This window comes from Fringilla coelebs (assembly GCF_963513975.1).
Source record: "Fringilla coelebs genome assembly, chromosome: 8".
Taxonomy (NCBI): domain Eukaryota; kingdom Metazoa; phylum Chordata; class Aves; order Passeriformes; family Fringillidae; genus Fringilla; species Fringilla coelebs.
Window position 1 is genome coordinate 24602525 of NC_140066.1, and position 22463 is coordinate 24624987.

At 39.6% G+C, this 22463-nt stretch overlaps 1 protein-coding gene across 1 annotated transcript; it reads right to left on the reverse strand.

The window, feature by feature from the left end:
* Window positions 1–111: 111 nt before the first annotated feature.
* Window positions 112–21335, reverse strand: PCGF6 (polycomb group ring finger 6; the record flags this gene model as incomplete). The annotated part of the gene is made up of 10 exons (XM_084210522.1): window positions 112–2303; window positions 7502–7588; window positions 13695–13793; window positions 14370–14397; window positions 16338–16446; window positions 17053–17112; window positions 18063–18118; window positions 18599–18695; window positions 19997–20096; window positions 21033–21335. 10 exons carry the CDS (start codon window positions 21333–21335, stop codon window positions 2253–2255), a joined length of 990 nt encoding a protein of 329 aa, XP_084066648.1. The 3' UTR covers window positions 112–2252.
* Between the last annotated feature and the right edge of the window lie 1128 nt (window positions 21336–22463).

Here is a 22463-nt window from a genome sequence, read left to right on the forward strand (position 1 = left end):
GCAGTTTCACTATCATCTGCTATAATTCTGAGGCTGACATAGGAAACGTGGCATAGAAACACAAGGGCTCCATTTTAAATTGGCTAAAATAAAGTTTATTTTACTGTTACAATATATAATCTTTTATTAACACAACTCACGAGGTGTTTACAAAATAATCTCATTTTCTGCTGCATTTTAAACACTACTTTTGTACAAACTTTAAAGGTAAAATAGGAGTTTTTAGCTAAAAAGGCTTTTTGTTACATATTTAGAAGCATCATGAGAGTTACTTCAAACAAAACTCTTTTTTCTTATGGTGCCACCTTCACAGACAACAATGTTTATTGTAAAGACCTGAGGGAGGATTCATGAAAGCTTTCTTTAGACAAAGGATGCCAGTCCTCTTTGGCTGACAGTGAACAAATGCATTTGAGCCCTTGCAGCCAGGAGGGCCAATGGAATTTGGGGGTGCTTTGGGAAGAGTGTGGCCAGCAGGTCAAGGGAAGTGATCCTACCCTTCTACCCAGCCCTGGCGAGGCCACATCTGGAGTGCTGTGCCCAGTTCTGGGATCCTCAGTGCAAGAAGGACAAGGAGCTCCAGGAGAGGGCCCAGCAGAGGCCACAAGGGCTTGTCCTGCTCCTTAGGGACACTTAAATGTCCCTCACTGCTCCTGGCAATGTCCCCTCCATGCCTGACTGGCTGCCAAGGGCTTCCAGGTCTGGATGGAGCTTGGGGCTGCTGCTCAGGTGTGTCCCAAGCTCCAAAACCTCTGCACAGCTCAATCAAACCCTCACCCCTGGACTTAGCTCAGTTGCTGCTGCTGCCTCATCAGCTGACTGAAAGAAAGAAAGGCTGCCCAAGGAAGGTGAGGAGTCTCCCTCTCTGGAGACATTCCAAACCCACCTGGACACGTTCCTGTGTCTCCTGCTCTGATAACCCTGCCTTGGCAGGGAGGTTGGACTGCGTGACCTCCAGAGGCCTGTCCAACCCTAACAATTCTATGGTTCTGTAACCTAAGTGCTCTGAAATGCCTTACAAAGCAATCTCTTCCTTTTCCCTGCACTGACTGTAGGGGAGGGAAGGAGCCTGGTGCCCACTGGAAGCTTTCATGAATCCCCACACTGATGACCCAGTATGCACCATGACCGTAACACCCAGAGCCCTCTGGTCCTTAATGCTGCACAAGACAACATGGAAATAATCTCAAACAGAAGAAAATCTGAAGTTGTCACCAGTTGTTACACTTGTCACCAAACCCAGTATTTTAACATGTTAAAATTAAAGTCACCTAATGTCCTCTGTGAATCTGGTAGTAACAGGCAGGTATTACATTATTTAACCCTGATCTCCACTACAATGCACTAAAACACCCTAGAAAGAGTGGGAAAAGTGACCATTTTCACAGCTGCTGGAGAGGTATGTGCTAAAGTGAATGGATTTATGCGTCTGACAGTCAAGACAAGTCAGTTGACAGATTTTACATGATAGCAGATTGACAGTGATGACCTTATATACAGCAAGCAGGTAGAAAGAGGTGCTACTTTTTTTTTTCCATGCATAGTTTAACCAGCTTACAGCCAGCTCATCTCCATTCAGACTAGAGATGCATGATCCACCATTTGGTATAAGCCAAACTACCAGCAAATATATTTCCAGTGCAAACAAAATTGTCTTTCTTCAAGAAAAACAACAAATTTAATGCTACTTCTCAAAAAACAATGCTTATGCTGCATTATTTTCTACCTATTTTGGTCTGCATTTCTGAAGTTTCCTTCCTCTCCCCAAATCACATCCAAAAACAGATGATCACAGTATATTTTTTTTTTAGGCAAATGACTGTCTCTTGCCCAAAACAAATTATACTGCTCATTGAAGATCATCCCTGAGAGCATGATTCTAGCTAGACACTTAGCCAGAGAAATCTCAGAGCCTAGAGGAAAAAAAGGCTGTTCACCCTGTGAAATCTTGTGGTTTTAGAAAGTAAAAAAAAAAATTAGCTACTTGGAGCACTTAATTTCCCTGAGCTGAGTGAAATTTGAAGACAGTAATCAGTAACATGAAGCATAGCAACATCTACAGCTGTACTTAGAGAAGCTGCATTTTTTACAGTGGTGAAGTCAGACGTTACATTACAAGCACACAGCAGTGAGTGGTGGCTCCTTTCACTCGCTTCCTGCCACAGGAAATGCGACGGCTTCTTTGGTGAGAAACAGCACCGAAGGAGCTCCATGACTTCAGATTCTTTTGCCTTCTGATATTCCAGACACCTTTAAGTTAGTGGAGACACCACCAAGCCATAGTGCAGTACAAGTAGACCATCCTAGAGAGAAGAGAGAGAAACTGTCTCATAGAAGCACTTTCCCTTCTCCCCAGGCATTTCTGTCCCCACCTGGTACAACTGCTGCATGGCAGGACCCCAGGTACAATCTCACCAGTTGATACTCTGTCCCTTCCATATGGAGAATGCAAGTTTTGAAGTATCAAGGCAAATAACTGCATTCCCCTCCCCTCTTTGAGATGGAAAAGTGTGGTAAAAAAAAAAAGGTAAAATCTGGTACTGCTTTTATAATAAAGTTATAATGGCATTATCATCATACAATAGGCTCTTGGTTACAAGTTGTGCTGATTTCCACATGGCATGAGGGAGCAGAAAAAAATGTAATCCATTAAGTAGTTCTAGAAAGTGCTGCCAAAAGTTGTAGCACAAGAGTCCAGGCTACTACTATATACATTTACTAAGTAATAAACACATTGGATTAAAAAACCTCCAAATGACAAACTATTCGTTTATTAACTCAAGTTTCTCCTCTTCCAAGACTGCTTGGCATAATAAAGAATCTCTTCACCTGTGAAACATGACACTTCTGAGCCATTAGTCTTACTTATGTCACTTAATTCACAGGCAGCTGCTGAAGGGCAGCACTTTGTCTGCTTCCACCACAGAGCCACTGGGAATCTGACATTGCATTACACCTACTTATATGGACAGACTTTAAAAAAAGTAATTTTTTGAAGAGAAAACTACATTGGTACCAACTGACATGTTAGAATTTTTACTATATTTTGCTTCAGATGTTTTTACCTGTTAAGACACAGGCTGTAAGATAATGTGTTAGTACCAACTCACTAACTTTTCTTCATCTTCCTACCCTGTTAATAACCAGGAACCCATTGCTAACTCCTGAAAGGATACAGGAGCTTTAACTGATTAGGTGATTAGCATAAATTGGGACAGCAGCATTGCAAGGCAGAACAGGTTCTAAGAGGTTACTCAGGAACCTCCTGGCACATGAAAACGTTGTTATACCTTCCCAAAGGTACTTACTCCTTGTGCCCACTAGTTCCTTCAAAAGAGAAAATAAGACACATTCAAAATTTTATTTTTGGAGAAAAATTGTGGTCAAAACCAGTTTTTCCTCTATTTTCCAGTTTCTTAAAGGAAATAAATACGTATACAAGAAGAAAATGCTACAATGTATTCTTTGATGAATAATTTTGAAATGGTACATTTGGCAGTAGGACATTTAAAGGAAATAGCCCTGTTAAACCCAGGCCCAAACCCACTGCAATTCCTTCTCTACAAAGAGAAGCTGAGAGTTACTCCAGTACTGGCACTTCTTACTCTGCAATTATTCACTTGCAAAGGATGATACATTTCTATCTATGTTCAGCTGCTTTCCCTAGATACTGTTATTTAAAGGAAGTCCAAACACAGAATGAGCTCTCACTGCCCATTACAAATCTCAAGGCTAACCCAGGCACAAAAGAAAAGCAAAGCTCTCCAGTGTCCTTTGACACACATTTGTGACCCTGACCTAAACAAATTGCAAAGCATCCCACCTGTTACACCCAACTATAAATTTTAGAGTGGCACTGACAGCCCAAAACATCAGAGCATACACCTCTTTTGATGTTCTAAGAGCAGCAGCAACAAAAAGTGCCCCACTTTCCAAATTCAACATTCCCATAGCAAAGAGTAAAACACTTCCATAGGAAATGTGTGTTAGAAGGTCACAGTAATTAAATTAGAGCACAGTTCTTCCTGCCTAGCTCAGGAGACCAAAAAAACAGCACAATAGCATTGGGTTACAAAAAGGTGAGAGCTACAAAGAGACCATTATAACCTGTCAAACCTCTGTGCTAAGGGCCAAGGACATCAAGGAAGCTACTCCTTTTAGCTTTTCCCATGTGTGAGCTCATTACATCCATCAGTGATGCAGAACTCTGAGAGGGCACAGTTTTAGACAAATGAAAATAACCAGCAGCTTGGGTCAGGTTGCATTTGTGCAGCAGAGGGGAGGAAGGTAATGCTGGGAAGAAGTTATACTCCCTTTTAGTCAATAACAAGCTTCCTTTCTCAGCTACCTGATCAAAATCATAATTACAGGCAGATCTCAATGCCTGGTGACAAAAGTCTCTGTAAGTGTCTTTGATCACTCCTTGCAGTAAAGTCCACAAGTTTTACACCGTTTAAAATATTAAAAGAGCAAAGTTGTTTCTTATTATATAAATTCTGTCAGTGAGTTTTTTAAGTTTTTGCCCTAAACAGAGCTAGAAATCCTACTTTCAGCTAATTAGGAAGATTTAATCAACCACCCAATTTCAGAAATGTCAAAATATCTTGACATCTACAAGATTAAATAAGATTTATTCCTGATTCTTTTTTAGCCTTCTATCAACTACCAGAAATGAACATGTTATTTGCTTACATTCAACCACTAAAATTAGTTGCCTATTTACTTAAATTAAAACAACCCAATAGGTTACTATGGGATCAGTGTCAGGAATCTTTATTTTATGATCACATCACATTTGGTCTTCCCACACTTGTTGAAAAGGCAGAAATGTATCCAGCAGAGATAAAATCCTGCTAGCTTGCACCCTCAGGAGACTTTAATTTACTCAGGCTCTAAGGCATGATTATACAGTGCTAGTCAGTAGGAATAAAAAAGAAAAAAAGAAATACAACACCCAAAATCTTCACAAACAAATCTTAAGAACCATTCGATGTAAGTAAAAGCCACTAAGAGCACCACAGTGATTGTGGTTCAGAACAATAAATCACATACATGTGATGCTGCAAATGCTACCAAAGAATGCACATTAATATATTTGCCAAAGAGAAACTTATCTGCATTTTTATAATCACTTTTCCCAGCAAAAAGAATAACTGCTGACATGAATGAACTTGTAAGTGAAAAATGTGACTCAGAATAGCAGCTATTTTTCTCCTCTAACAGTGGTTGTAGTCATCTAAATAAAAGAGCCCAATGTTTATTCCTTCAAATGACTTTCTGTTGCAGAAGTAGTTACTGAAGCTTTTTTCTTTGCATGAAGCATCTACAATGAACCTCAGAAACCTGTAAATGACAACAGCAGTATTGAACAGTGTCTCAGCATTCTGGTGAAGCTGTTAGGGACATTCCAAGCTCCAACACTGATTTGGAAAGGCTGGAAAGTTACAAAGGCACAAGATGCCCTTGGAGTTTAATGTAAAATTCATCAAATGTTCCTCTGTACTTGTAGTTTCACTGGCCAGGACAACTGTGCTCTTTACTGAATTTCAGATCCTGGTGAGAAACTAACAACCCTCACCATTTTAGACTTGACCCATTCGTTGGGATTTTTTTTCATGGCTAATTATCTAAAAATATTTTCTAAGGTTTTTTTAATCATAGAGATACATCCTCTTGATTTCTAAAAAAGTATTATGTTAGACTAAAAAACATGAAAATGTCACAATATGTCAATATCAAAAAAGAAGCAACATTACTACTGTAACTATTTGGCATCCTTAGAGATCTTCTAACAATTTGAAGAGAAAATAAAGGTGAACCTGGTCTTTCAAATTTCCTGTCCAAAGTGACTAAGAAAGAACAAGACTTCACAATAAGCCAAGATGCTTCTTTTCTATTTATTTGTCCAATAGAGAAGCCTTGAGAGAATTAACTGGTAGCATACTGATTTGGTAATAAATGAGATTTGAAACATCACTGGAGAATGCATCCCAAGGCACCTGCTCTCTTAGTGGAGCTGCTGACTGGTACTTTATCACCAAACATCAATCAGGCAGACCCAGTTCTGACAAGAAATGAAACTGCTGCAGTATTCCTTCAAGTGCTCCCCCAAGAGCATTTCTCATATATGAAAAGCTTTCGTGCTAAGCTCAAGTCTAAAACCATACATGTGACTATACCCCTGGACTGAGAAATGTATCATCCCCCTGCCATTTACTGAAGCTTTTAGTAGAGAGCACTTCCATCACTGTGTGCTGACTGCTGAATTTACTTGCAATGACTCATAGTGTCAGAAACAAACTGGTTGCCAGTGCCCACTTCCCCCCAGTTTCTACCCCCTGCTCCACAAACTGGATTAGGTTACATTTTCATTTCTTCTTTATGCTATTATAAACCAGCTAAGACATCAGGTGTGGAATTTATTCCCTTCAACTGCAGAAACAGCACAAGCCTCACAGATTTTAATGTTTGTCAATATTAACATAAGCCAAACACCTCTGCCCTGACTCTGGGACCCCTCCTAGTGATTCAAATCCAAGTGAAGCAAGGTCTAAGAGATCTCAAATTCAGCTTTTTACTTCCTGCCTCCAACACAGAAACCTTCCTGTAGCATAAGAGAGCTCAGCCAGAATTTTAAATGTAAATGTTTGTGCACGTGTGTGCACAAACAAGTGAGGAGAGCTGATTTTGCTACTATTTTAGCCCTTCTGCTATCTCCTAGGATTGCTTTCCAAATAAAATACCAATCTAATCCTATTTCTTCCTACTGTAGTAAATACTAATTTTTCACACTAAGTTCAGATTAAGATACAATTTACCATACATCACAATTTTACATCTCTGTCTAATGATGCACTTGACAGAGTACTCCATTGTTTCTGCTGTACTTCTAAAATGGTGTGGTCCTTTAAAAATGCTTTGAAAAGATTCACAAAGAATTTTTAAAAAATGCCTTCTTATTTGCAAAGCCAGCAACACTAAAGACAGCAAGTTATCAACAAGAAATAGCTGGCCATACACTCATGCTGTGACCAGAGGCAATACAATATGCATCAAGCACATTTACTGCATTCATTACCCTCTATCTGTGGTTTGTTTTTATAAGCAAGTTTATTCTCCTGACCCAGTCACAAGGATAGCCTTATTTGGGATTTGCCCTCTGATTTCCTGCAGAGATGCAATTGCCAGAGAGGAAAAACAAGGAATGTTAATTGAAAGAATGGCTGGTACATTTTATCATTTTAAAGTAGCAACTTGTTTTGGGGGGAAAAAGAACCCCAAAAAAACCCCAACACATACCCCTCATATCCAGAACATCACGAGACCAAGAAGAACGTGGTACACTTTGTCAACTCTACTTACAAGATAAAAATGATTTTGCATAAACTGGAGAGATTTTTCTTAGTGACTTCTTCAGACAAGCTGGTGCTACCCGAGGGCTTAAGAGAGGTCTTCTGTTTTGAAACAGAAAACCTGGAACCAAGCCCCAGCTGCCACATACCTGTACTGCACTCTCTCCTATGACCTGACGAATTTCCCTCAGTGTCTGGTAGTGCTCCAGCAGGTGATCACCACATATTATATCCACCTGTGAAAAAACATAAGCATGGTTAAGGCCAACTTGCCTTCGGAGTAGCAAAACAGTATCCAAGCCCTTTCAATTTCATTAGCAGATTTCAATGCTAGCATAGACACTAAAGCCATCTTAACCTCTGCTGTCCAAATGTATTTAGCATTCACAGCACTACTGCACTGCCCTAAAGCCTTTCATGGCCCTGACCTGGGTTCACTGCTGAACAGAGAGGACAGTTTATTGTTTCACTCAGTTTGGTGTGTCCACTGAAACAAGCTCTTTACTAATAGCTGTGATGAATTTAATGGGAATTTAGATCATGTATTAGAACAACCACACAAACATCTGCCATCATTCATCAGTTGCAAAAGAGTGAAACTTGTCTGTGCCACCAAAAAAAAGAGGCATTGACATCCTCCTTATCTCAGGGAGAAAACCCCTGACTATTTCCATTTAATACTGGGGAAGAAGTGCCTTAATAGAAAGGAGCATCTTGGTGCATGCCATTGTCAGCAGTTACATGGCAGTCCTCTTTCAGCATGCACTCAGTCAGTATTCCTGGGGTGCAGCTGCAGGGCATTCTCAGCAGTTCCATGCATTGTCCTCTACTGCAGCTGAACTCTGTCAGTGGTGCCTGCAATTCCATGGGAGGCACTTGTTTAGTAACTACCCACAAAATGAGTAATTTTGTGGAAAACACATACCTTAATCAGGTATTTTGAATTCTTTGCCTTGATTATTAAGAAAATAGGCTTCTCTATATAAAGTTACCATGTATTTGCAGTGTATAATGTAAACCCAGTCTCTAACATTCCAAATTAGAGCAGCTACCACAGCTCTGTTTTCCTCTCTCAACTGGAGCTTGCTTACATTTTTCTTATGAGCAATTTCTAGATAAGGAAATGAGAGTGCTCTCACCTATGAATTGACAAGAAATCACACTCTAAAGAAAACTTTTGATGCCACAGACAAGAATCTACCACAACCTGTATTTAGCTCCTATCAGCTCCTATCATAAGAGCATTGACAATGAGAAGTCCCACAGCTTTCTGCAAGGGAACTGCCAAGGCTCTGCCCCTGCAGCAGTGGGAGCACACTGCAATAGCATGACATACTGTCTTACACAGCTCCTTTCCACCACAGGATGTGCTCTGTGCTGCAGCTCTTCCACTCCCCCAGATTTATCTTCTTCTGCAGGCTGACCCACTACCTCTCTTGTTCTTCATGGAAAGATTTAGCAAGATTTGTGCTGGCAGACCACATTGTTCTGAAACTTGGGAATGCAAGAATTCTACTCCTCAGAGGTTCAAAAAGGACTCATTTACTGTACCACCTGTACTGTATGAGAATGATGCAGAATACTTTTTGTGTTTGATTCTTAATGTGCAGAAGATATAAACTGCTTAGTAGCACTTCTGCTTATAGCTTCCAGAAAGTAAAAATTTGTGTGGACATAATAGTAAATACTGATTAGCTGTTGATCCATATATACTTATATAGTTAACATCAACATTTGATGTATTTAACACAGTACTCGAAAAATGTATTTATTTTCCTTTTGGAAAACTGTCTGCAGTTCTTCCTGCTACCTTCCATGCATTTTTAACCTCTACAGTTATTACTGCAGGAAGACAAACATGACTGCTTTGCTTTCCAGACATATGAGTTTAATTACTTTTGCTTGTAAGCTTACTTCTACAATTTTTATAGCATAAGGCACTGAAAACTCAGTCTTGCTCCCAATGAAACATATCACATAAATATTTTATATATTCTACAGAAATAGAAAATCTAATCTGTTTGACCAATACAGGATGCAAACAGACAGTTGCAGCTGCTGACAGTCTCTCAGAATTAGAATGCTTGTTTGAAAGAACACTGTTGTACCTGCTGCTCCAGTTTCAAACAGCAATCATTAAAGAGCCAGTGTCTAATAATAAATTGAGACAAGTTTCTCACATTTACTGTATTACAGTTCTCTGAATACCAAATGCTTAATCTCCTAATTCCAGCACCAAAACCTGAAGTTCTGCCTGCTAATTGTTATGCTAGCATTCCTTCTATAAGGACAAGGGAATAAAACATACTATGAAAAAATAAATCTCAGGTCAGCACAAAAAATAAGTAGTGAAATGTGTCTCAGAGGAATCCTCGTGTCATACAGGAATTAATATGTTCCATTACAAAAGAGGTACCAGCACCACCAGTGCTATGAATTTACTAAAATTTCAAATTACTGGTAAAATTGAAGCCAACTACTGCTGATTGCCTGAGACAGCAGTAACTGCAGCTTGACATTTTGTTGAAAGGAAGCATGAAGGTGAATCTGCTGAATACTCAATCACTTCTGTTAAAATTCTTATTAAAGTAAAGTAGGTTTTCCATTATGCCATTTCTTTTCTTTTGGTGACATGTCTGCTATTAGAGCTATTTCTCTAAAAGCCACCATAACAGACAATTTTAAATTCATGCTAAGTAAGACAGATATAAAAATAGAAAAAGTTCATGCAAGGGACACCTCACATAAGACTCATCCTAAGGGAGAATGTGGCCCAGAAAGCAGTAGGCCTCAGTTGGTATAGGCTTCTATAGCAACTCATACTACCCAGGGAAGGACAAAGAAAAAACAAAGTTTTAGAGACTGACATGAGTATTTGAGCTAGTTATTTAAAAAGCTGTCAGATTTTCCATTTCCTCTAGCTGCTGTTTACTTTCCAGAGGCCCTGGATGCTTTTATTCCAGGGTCCAAGACTGGCAAAAAGAAACTGCATCAACAACTACACTGTGCATGAGCACAGAGTCCTTTCTCCCAGCCTCCCCCCAGACTGCAGTTCACACACTTTTAGGAATGCATATCTGCTAATAGAACATTTCTGTTCCATCAGCCACATTAATGAATTCCAAGCAGCTGAGCTGCAAGTCTTTCAGCAGCTTCTCTCATCCTTACAGAAGATAGCAGGAAGGAATTTTGCAGGAGAAGCTCAAAGGAAATCACACTCTAAAGAAAACTTCTGATGCCACAGACAAGAATCTACTGGGTTCCAAACACCACAACCTGTATTTAGCTCCTATCAGATGTTACCTACTTAGCTATTACTGGCAATTCCAGTTTCTAAAAAAAAGATTTGCACCCTCTCAAGAATATTCAAGTGAGCAAGAAAATTCAAGAGACACCTTGTAATTAGAAGTATACATAAACACATACAGAAAATTAGTCATTGTCCAAAGCACAGATTTCAAAACAAAGCATCAGAAAGAGGAAACTACAGTCTGCCAGCTCAAGTGGTAGATAAATATAAATGAAGCCTTAACCTTCAGATAAACTAGGGAATTTAAATCATAATCCATTTGCAAATGCAATTACAGAAGTCTGAAAGCAATTTGAATTCTCAGAAAAGGAAAAAGAGAACAAAGGCAGTAGCTTCAAAACTGCTTTTTAGACTTCTATATATACTGCCACAGACGAGCTAGATGGCTTATTTCACATTTTCATTAACCTAAATCCATTGCACTTGTGCAGGTCAGTGAAGAAGGGCAAGTATTAGCTCAAATTCCACACGACAAGATTAAGTTGGAGATGTCCCAGCAGAGCCAGGAGTTCAGGGGGTTGGGTAACATACCTTCTATCACTTGGTCACCAAATGAGCTCTAACAGGGAATGACTGAAAACATGCTCAAACATTACTTCTGCAGACTGTCAAACTCAGCTGATATTCAGTGGGAACTGACTGCACTCACGAAACAACCACACCTAGTGTCCTTACGGGAACGAAGCCAAAAATGCAATTGATATACTGAGGAGATAAAGGAGGAAACACTCTGTGTCTTCCTTACAGTCAAATCTTTTGAAGTCCCAGGTAAGACACAAGAAGTCAACACTGTTGCAATAAATTTTCTGTAGGTAAATGTAGTAAAAAGTACAGCAAATGTAGTGCATTTTAGCTTAGTATGGCTGAAACTTAAGTTTCTGAAAGAAACTTTCAAGCTTCCCATGGAAATCAAATTCTTGGAGTCCAGTTCCATACTAAACACACCAAACTCAAGACATTTTATATAAAAATCAATTATTTTTGGTAATGAAGAGAGCTGGAAAATAATACTAAAGAAGTAATCTTACAAGGAAGAACTGGTTGTCCAAAGTTAGTATCTATTTCTTTTTTAACATCCTTTGGGAAAGCTGACAGGAAATGAACCACTGCAGTCCTCAACACTTCCAAATTTCTAGAGCAAACTAAAAAAGCAGCAAAGAATCTTCTACATTTAAATTCTTTGCACATATGGCTTGTAACCTCGTTCTCTAAATTTTTCTGCTTGTGCTAATTCAGAATCAGGTTCTCCCTAATTTTGTTTTAGTTTATTATCCATCCTGGGAAGCTGGAGGAAGACATGATTCATTAGGCTTATTAATCCTCAATGACATATCTAACATCTCTTCCACTTTCTGCATGTTTACCAACAAACCATCAGCTTCAGCTCTGTGTACTACCATGAGAAGGTAACAGCTCAGTACATACACTCCTTTAATCTTAGTCCCCATATGACAAAGAAATGATCACTCAGGCTAGAAAGAAATACTTCCAGCTTCATTTCCTGAATTTCCAAATTTTTTAAAGATGAGCCTAGATATCAGGACAACAGTCATGACTTGGAGCATAAAAATCAACTGCAGGTTTCTAATGACCAAAAAAATACTTGCTGAAAAAAAAAACGGGAGCATATCATTCAAGATGAGAAAAAAAGGCAGCCAAGGCATCTGTTTGTAGAAAAAAGAATATTTATCATTTCCTCCAAACAGGCAGGGCTTGCACAGAAGAGACCAAGGATTAGAACCAGCCAATGATTGTGCCTTACACCTTACACAATGGCAAACTAGATACTAGCAGATAGGAGTGACTGGCTCAGCATCAAGCAACATCTCAAGAAGGGACACCTATGAAATCATCAGCTTTTGAGATTTAGTAACATTTAACCAAGGGGATTGTACCTGTCTGGCAAAGTCCAAGTAGGAAGTAACTAATGAGTGAAAAAATCTCAAGTTCTCTAACAGATGATCTGAAGATTTTAAAATCTGAAAGATACCCAGCACACAGACCCAGACTGATTTTGAAAGATGGACACCTGCAGTTTACAAGACAGATGCTCAGTGTTCCTGAAAATTGAGATTCTGATGTACTATTTAAGAAAATCCAAACAAACAAAACAATTCCTTTCCCTCAAATAAACAGCAAGTAAATAATGCAAGAAGTTTCTCCAGCCTCATTTTGAGGATACTTGTATTTGTTTAGACTATCAAGTCACCACTATGTAAAAGCTACAGACTCTCACTGAGAGGAAGCAGCAAATAAAAATACATTAATTCCTCTGCAGGATGAATAATTTATATTTGATTTGCTTTGTCACCACTGAAAAGGTAAGCAGTATGAATACTCATTACTAAGGCACACAGTCATGCAGTATTGTCCCACAGTTACTGCTGTATGAAAACAGCCCTAACTGCAAACCCAGTACTAAACTTATACTATTTACCTATTCACATCAGCATCAGCTTGATCTTCCAGGAACTGACAGCTTTAAGAATTATTTAAACACTACAGAACTCTTGCACTTTCCCAACTGAATGGCTGCTGAAATACACTGAAGAATTGGAAACTGGTTTTGACAAGCAGCTCCTCTCAAAATGGTTGAAAAATATGAAGCGAAATTCTTTTGTACACATCCATCCATAGTATAATTCTTTCTTAGCCCTTGTTTGCCTTCAGTTAAATTTTACTATTATTCACCTTGCAGCAGCTTGCATCGTGCCTTTGCATGCTCCCACATTCCCACTTTCCTGTCTAGTTTTACCTTTGAAACAGGAGAATGTCTTGGCTTTTAATTTCTTTGGCTGAAATTTTACAAGGCACTTTAGAAATTCTGTCCAGTTAGTACAATACTATGAAAATCTGAATAGGTTGCAAATGAGTTAGAAGAGTTGTTCCTTGCAGATCACAAAATCGCAAACAATTAATTTTTTAATCCTTACTGTATTAAAAACTCTAACATTACTTCTAGAATCTAATGAACAATGGAAATGTCTGTCCAAAGCACAGACAACTTTGTGACTGCTACAACAAGGATGTACCTGACAGGCAGGGTCTAGATCCATTTTTCTTCTGAGGAATTTCTCCACATGTCCAATTGTTGCCTCCCCGGAAACACGCACAAACTTCTTTTCCAAAGGCTGCACAGAATAAATAAAGATTTAAAGTTAAGTTAAAGGCAGGTTTTGGCACTAATCCCTCAGAAACTCCAAGCTCAAGTAGCAGCCCAGTAACAGGGAAACAGCTTACATTTTTGAACCCTTCTCTGATCTACCTGTAGATTACCTCACAGGGAACAGACTAAATATGTATTAAGACTCTAGATGCTGTTAAAACATTTAAAAATTAATAAGCAACTGATTATTTTAAAATGCTTTAATCAGTTCTATGTTCTGTGTGGCCCAAAAACCCCAGACAAGGCAGAAAGAAGGGCAAATATGAGACAGAAAGGGTAGAAGGGGATACTGAAGATGAAAAAAGATGATGAAAAAAAATACTGTGAAATTTGAGGATAAAAAGAAAAAAAAAAAGGCTGGGTAGGTGTGATGTTATACAACAATAGGTTTGAAATACACTGCAATACAAGATTGGTTATTATTATTCTGATGAAAGCTTCAGCTGCACTCAGTATAAGAAAACCAAACTAAATTAAATATACTCAGGCTATAATTATTCCTGAAGTAAACTGTAAGACAAAAATTTAATCATATTTGTACCTTAAAATTCCCTGTGCCTTCATTAGCTCTGAAAAAACAAAAGAATAAATAGTCAACATTGCTAAAATTGTAAGTTATTAATATCCTCAAGCTCTTTATTATAACAGTGACATTGATTTATGAGTCTTGCATATCCAACTTATTTTCTAAACTCAGGCTATTCCTTTCATTAAATTGCTATACATAAAACAATATTGGACTGAATTTATTTTATCTTTTTCTCCTACCATTTGTATTTCTGCTCAATTTTTCTTGTTAATTCAGCTATTTAGGATGTCAAGATTTCTCTACATAAAATGTGAAAAAACCCAATGTAGCCTAAAGCCATTTTTAAACACAACATAACACTAATTTTCATAGGAGTAGGTTGCAATATTGATGCTGCTTAAACCTCCATACTTCATGATCCTTGATATTTGGAACCTTAACAGTATCTAAGACAGAATGCACCCAACCACCTCAGGGGGTCCCTGGGCAAGATGTTGGCCTTCCAGACTGTTCATATGACAATATTAATGCTAATGCTATCTAGGAACTCAGGAAAGCAGCATGTGTTTCCCTGGAATGTGAAATACATACAAAGGTGGCAAATAACCAAATTTCCAGCTGGCTTCAGCCAAGGTTCATTGATTTGCACAGCCTGAGCATGTGATCTATCATTGATCACCTATCTCCTTCTTGTAGTGCAATGTGTAAATTTCTCAGTTAATTAAGGCCAATACACAACATTTCATTATTCTTGCATTGCATTAGCAAGTACGTACATATGAGAGAGGAAACAGTGCAGTGTTTTCATTGCATTGGAGAGGACAAAAAAATCAAATATTGCTATAAATCAGCTAACTACTTGCTATAGCAAGCAAATATAACACTTGTGCAGACCACATATTAATGTGGCACTTCAAGTTACTATGATTATCTCCACCTCCAACTACGTACCAGGTTGTCAGAGCTGAGTAAATCTGTCAGGAACTAAGAAACAAACATAAAAGCTTTTCCACTACAGCTGTCATTTTCTTTGATACAGTTCCACAGCCACCGGTGACCACATTATAATCCATAGAGACACAATGTAGAGAGTCAGACTTTCAAGGTAACAATTTCTTTTGGCTGGCCCAATCTATTCCAAGTTTTCTTTCTCCAAAATCCTGTATTAATCTCTCATTGCTAAGACAATGCCTTTGATTTTGACAATATAAATTATCAAAGGTTAAAAAAATCACTAAAATAAAATACAAACTAGATGGTGTTAAGCCATCATCTTTTTTTTTTGTTAGAAACCTTCAGTGCTTCCCTCCATATAAATAAAAAAAACCCCACAGTGGACAGTTCCACATGGTATAGATGGCATTTACACAGCATTACCTGCTTTGCTGCCAATGCTGGACATTTGAAATAAAACTACCAAAAAACCAAATATAACAGACAGATTGAAAAGTCATCTTGTTTCTCAGGCAGATACAAGTTTACTAGATTTGAGGTCTAAATTGACTTCTGCAAGTCAGGCATGAAGAAAATGAAAACTAAAATTAAGGCAGGTACATGGATTCACAATGTTAAAAAGCTTCTATTATCTGAAAGCCACTGAGTGCTTCCTGCGAGCACATCCAGCATGAACAGTGCTGCCACCCACAAGAATCAGGGACTGGAACAGACAGGGATTTCTCTGCTCAGTTTACTGAGACTGCACAACTTTGTTAAAAATAAAACACATCTACATTTTAAAACTATACTTCCTAGGAAGCTACTTTTATAGGAAGATACATCTTAAACATTTAATTATCTGCATCCTCTACCTGTGCATAACTGGCTGTCACTATCACACTGTAAGTTAAAACTGGCTCCCTGCTACTATTTGAGATGGAAGAAATGCACATTTAATGAATACTAAGAGGCAGCTAATGGTTCATCACATGCTAGCAGCACCCTCATGTCAGTCAGCTGCTCTTACACTTGCCCACAACTCACCCAATAAACTCCAGAAGTATGGAAATGTCAAGTTCTGGTGGGATCCGGAACACTGAGCCCAGAACTTTTCGGGGTCTTCCTCTGCTTGGTGGAACTGGCTGTGGGACAGCTAAAATATTCAAGTAGCCAAAATGCAAAGATAACTTGAAATAAAAGCAGCATAAGACACCAACATGCACTGAGCAAAACAGACTAGCTCACCAGGTAAAAAAGCCCATGCAATTCATCCTCTTTTTTTACTACTAAATCAGCTGTTCCTACATTCTATGCTGTGTATGTGATTCAGAATTTTAATAGCTTTCAGCACAGCACTCTCCAAAGAGCTTTGTTTGATAGGAAGACACAAAATAATTAGAATAATCCCTCACTGCTCAGCAGACTTTGAAGCTCTCCTTTCTACTCCTTTGTAATGTCTATTACTTATTAAGAGCCAGAAGATAACATTAATGCACATTTTATATATATTTCCTGATTGTAAGCAAAATATGTAGTTTAAAATAATTCAACCATGATCAGGGTTTAAGTGTTGACAATTCATCTATTTTTGTAATCTGAGATCTGTGGCAATTTATAACTTCCAAATAACTAAGAATCCCATATTTCCAGGAGTATTTCCATCTTCAATTGTGAACTAATATTTTAAAGAAAGCCCTTAAGAATAAATGATATGGTAAGTAATTTCTTAACAGTATTTCTTAAAGTGATTACAGCTCACCTGGTTTGGGCACTTCTAATCCTCTTTCTTTGTAGAAGTCATGCATTTGTTTTTTCTCTCCTGAAAAAAATGCACAATACAGGCTGAAATGTTTCAGATGCTGAGATTATCCATTCTCATTGACCAATTTTCAATGGTTAGAGCAGCAAGAACTTTCCAAGTTTCTACAGACCTTCACCATCACTAGTATTTCATGAGGTTGAGGTACTTAAGAAACCCAGACTAAAATTTGTTAGTAATAACTGGGAGAAAATCAGAGAAACTGGCCATAAACAATACTGAAATAGCTGCAAGAACTAGTATCCTTCTGGCTGTCATGCCTCGTGACATGACACAGTACTTTATAAACTGTTCACATAAAGTACTTTTTTTACTATTTTTGTATATACATATACACTATGTATATATTTCTATATAGACTATATTTGTATATACACATATATTTTTATATATACATGTATTTTTTACATATATGCTCATGGTATACAAAGCAATACTATCTATAGTCCATACATATCCACTGGATTGTATATTTCACTCAGCCCATCCAGGGGGACTGTGCAGGATCATTGGCTCTCAAAATTGAAGATAAATGAGATGAGACAGTAAACACATCTAAAATCAGACAAGAAAATATGGCAATGAGGAAAAGATAAAAGCATTTCAGAGAATCAGTCTTGGCATTTTTTTCTACTGAGCCAAGTGAACTTTTTACACAGAATGAGATGATACAATTCTAGTAAAGTAAGAGGAACAAACTGTGAAATATTATCTGCATGTTTATCTGGATACAGTGACAGCTGTGTTTAATGAGACAAGGTACACACCACTACCACAACAGCATTTAGCAGCCAGAAAGATGCCACAGTTGTCACAGTTAATTCATTACAATTTATAACCAAACATTACAAAACTATTTTGAAGAATCCAGAGTAGAAACAAGGCTTTAAACTACTCTTTTCCATTCTTTTCAATTTCTAGATAGTAATGTAACAGAGAAAGGGACTTACTTTCCTCGAGATTGACAACTAATTTATAGACTATATCTTGCAGTTGTCGGTCCAGTCTATGAAATAGGAAAAAAAAAAAAAAAAGAAGAGTCTGGTGCAAGACAAAATAGTTTTAGCAAACTGTAACAAAGATGCCAAATATAACATTGAAATGGGATGTACATGGAGTGATAGCACCACCCTTCATGAACAGCTCAAGAAACTAAAACTCAATTTTTAAAGTTAATAAATATACCATGCAAAAAAGACTTCATCTTAAAAGGAAATCAAACCAAATAGTTAAGCGTTTGTATCACCTGTAACAGTGAGCAAATGCATAAAAATACCCAGAGCAGGGGTAACAAACCCTAGAAATGGATATAAACTAGATAAAACAATAGAGTCTTTTTATATTAATTATTGTAGTAAATTCATATTAGTGAAGAACAAAATTGTTTCTTGTAACCATTCCTTTGTTTAAAACAGGAAAGCACTACAAGTCTGGAGAACACTTAAAATCAAGTAGAAAATTTATAAAAATGCGACAAACTTATTACCTGATATTATAGAGGGGCTGTGTCTGATGTACAACAATATTGCACTTTGGACATCTGTTGCTATAGTAGAAGTGCCTCACGATGCAGCTTTTACAAACTGTAAAGAAAAGAAACCCCACAGGAGTCACATGTCCATCACACAGTGCCATCTGTTCAGGCAGAAGGGGTAAATACACCAAGACTTGACATACAAAACTTGTCAGATACAAAATAAAGTCACTGAACACTCCTAGTCCAATGGATGCATGGCTGAGAGTTCAATGTGGATGTAGGACGTGAGTAGGGCTAAGGCAGGATATTGACTGCCAAAAAGCACCCTACAAACACTTTCAGTAGAAACAAGGTAAGAAATCTTAACTCTGCCACTTTCATGGTGTTCTACAAGTCCTTTAAAAACTTGGAAAAAATGCTGTTAAGTGGAAATACCTAGAATAAATAACCTGCTATGAGGTCAGCTCCCCATCTGCCTGAACAGAGGACACTTTTCCGTAACATTTACCAGGAGAGTTCCAAGACACCACCACAGCTGCATTTCCAACTCTATGTTGTCCTTAGTAACAGCTGTGCCTCTTTGTAAATTGCAAACTCTGCTGAATACTTTGTGCTACAGAACAAACTAGTGAGTGGTGCTCCAAAAAAAGGGGAAAAAAAAAGAGAGAGAGAAGGAAAGTTTTCCCTCTATGCAGTGTGAATGTTTGGGAGATCTAGTAAACCAGGATTCTGGGATTCAGGTATGAACATGGGTGTGGCTGAAAGAGTCAGCTTCACAGAAGGTGTTTTATTAGTTTGGAGAGAAAACAGTTCTTTAGCACTGGGAAAATTGCTGGCACTAGGATCCAGGGGGAAAAATAACAAGACAAGCACATTGAAATCAGTTATTTATTTCCCACCTGCTTCCATTCATCAGATTATGGACAAACTGTGCCATGGGTGCAGACCACTGTCTCTGTACCTGAACTGGTACTTCCACAGGCGCTTATGGGGTTTTGTGAATTTTCAAGCTCACATCAACAACAGCTCAGGAAACTTTCCAGCCCATTAAAAGCAGAGCCACTCAACTTTCTTTTCTCAGTTATACACTCAAATTCCCGGAGCCTACTTAAAAAGAATACTTAAGAAAATATATGCAGTAGCTCTGCTTTTGTCTTACTTGGGCCTTATCTTCTTCTACATCATCTCCCTTTGTAATATGGAAAGCTGACTTCATGATTGATTGATTTAATAACTTTCTGATGCTTAAAATACCCACAAATATATCTTGCTTAAGGAGCAGAATAAACACAACATATGTTCACTTTGAACAGAAAATTATTTTTTTGAACTCAGAACATTTCAACAGCTGAACTGGTTTGAATTTGCAACAAAACCCTTAGACAGACAATACTGACAGATACTTACAGGTGTGCAGACATTCAGTAATAGTTGTAGCATCAATAAAGTAACCTTTGCAGATGGAACACAGGATGTAGGGGGTCAACTCTGCGAGGTTTATCATACGCTGCAAACAAAAATTGGTGAGAGTTTGAATACACAGGTTAAGCCATGAAATTCCTCGATTGCAGCTTCCAAAATACCACAGCCTTAAAACCATGGGGAAAAAAATGGAATCAGTATGTTTTTCCTAACAGATCAGTTGCTTCTCAAGTAGAGCTCATTTTTTAAAGACTTTTACCTAGTTTTCTAAATTGAGCTTTGTGACAACAGTAATCCAATTTGTTTCATGAATCTTAGCTAAAAAGAAAGCTTTAAACAATCAATCATTTTGGAAAAGTCCTTTTGAATAAACTCTTTTAACAAAATATCACATAGCCAGCAAGCCTGAAGTGGATACAGGCGGCAAACAACATCATTATATGAAAATGCTCAGCAATGCTCAGCTGGAGTCCCAATTCAAGATATACAGAGAGTTTGTATGACAAGAGACAGTCATCTGTTTGTACACACACTTATGAATTATACAATACACATAGAAGCAAAGGCTGAAATTTCACTGCTTTGAATCCTGGTCATGAAGAACTTTTACCAGGAACGCACATAAGTAGCTCCACAACAGCTTTCCTGGCTGAATAACAGTGTTTCAAAAAAGAACAAATTTCTTCAATAGCGACTATCTGAGATGTGTCTGAGAGAGGTGACACATTAGATTCTTACGTTTCCTCTCGTCTCAAAGCCCGACTAAAGGGCTTTCTTTCCCTCAATAGCACCATTCATTTCGCCCACGTGCCACCGTCTACCACCCTCTCAGCCACGCCGAGAGTTTGTAAGGGCTTCACTTAAATGAGACAGATGAAGTGAACTCGGGTAATAATAAAATAAATATAGCAACAATAATAATAATTTTTAAAAGTAAAAATAATTAAAAGTCCATTATCACACGCGGGGCACGCCGGGAGCGGGGCCTGGCGTGCCCCGGGCACCCTCCCGCCCCTTTTACCTCCCGGTCGTCGTCCGAGTCGAGCTCCCCATCATCCGTGCCGAACCGAGCCCTGGTGTCGCCCTCCATCTCCTCCTCTTCCTCCTCCACCTCCTCTTCCTCGTCGTCTTCGTCGTCGTCGTCCTCATCGCCGCTGGACTCCGAGCGACCCCGCTCGAACTCGAAGGGGTGGGAGCGCGACCCCGAGCAGCTGGGGGCCCCCTCCATGTCCCGGTCCTCATCGGCCGGGCCCAGGCCCTGGCCCGCGCCCGCTCCATCCCCGCCCGACAGCGCCGGGACCCCGGATCCGGTGTCTCCCTCCATGTCCACGGACCGGGGCTGGCACGGGTCGGTCCACGGCCCGGGGCGCCTGCGTGGGAACGCCGCGGGGCACGCTGGGAGATGTAGTTCTAAAGAACGCGCGGCAGGGCTGCCGCACGTGCGCTGAGCCACAAGCGGTTTGTATTCATAACCTCACGTTTTGGGGTTTTTTCCCCCTCCCAAACGACTCGCCAATGAACGCTTAATTTTTCCCGAAAGACTCTCAATCACACACAATACCAGTTTCATTCAAAATAAGGTTTTAATTCTGTAATATAATTAAATTGCTTGGATTGGAAGGGACCTTAGAAATCAACTAGTTCCAACCGCCTGCCATGGGCAGGGACACCTAAAACTAAAACAAATTCCTCAAAGCCCCATCCAACCTGTTCCAGAACACTTCCAGGGCTGGAGCACCCACAGCTTCTCTGAGCAACCTGTGCCAGTGCCTCACCACTCTCACAGTTAAGAATTTCTTCCTAATATCTAATCCAAACCTGCTTTCTGAAGGTTTAAAGTCACTCTCCCTGGCCCTGTCACTACATGTCCTTGTCCAAGGTCCCTCTCTTGTAGCCCCTTAAGACACTGGAAGGTGCTGTAGCGTCTCCCTGGACTCTTTTTCTCCAGGCTGAACACCCCCAGTCCTCCCAGCCTTTCGACAAGTATCACCGAATCTCTGTTTAACAGACACGGTTAAAAAAGCAGAATTAGAAATATCTGGACAACTCAGCGGCCCAGACGTAATTACGTTAACTGGGCCCCCAGTCCCAAGGCCATCCCCGGTGCAGTGCAGGGAGCCCCGCGGTGCCCACAGGGACCCGTAGTGCCCACAGGGACCCGTAGTGCCCACAGGGCTCCGTCCCCTCACACCGGCCCCGCAGTGCCCATAGGGCCCCGTCCCCTCACACCGGCCCCGCAGTGCCCACAGGGCCCCGTCCCCTCACACCGGCCCCGCAGTGCCCACACAGCTCTGTCCCCTCACACCGGCCCCGCAGTGCCCATAGGGCCCCGTCCCCTCACACCGGCCCCGCAGTGCCCACACAGCTCTGTCCCCTCACACCGGCCCCGCAGTGCCCACACGGCCCCGTCGCCTCACACCGCCCCGGCGCCACCGCCCCTCACCGCGCCCCC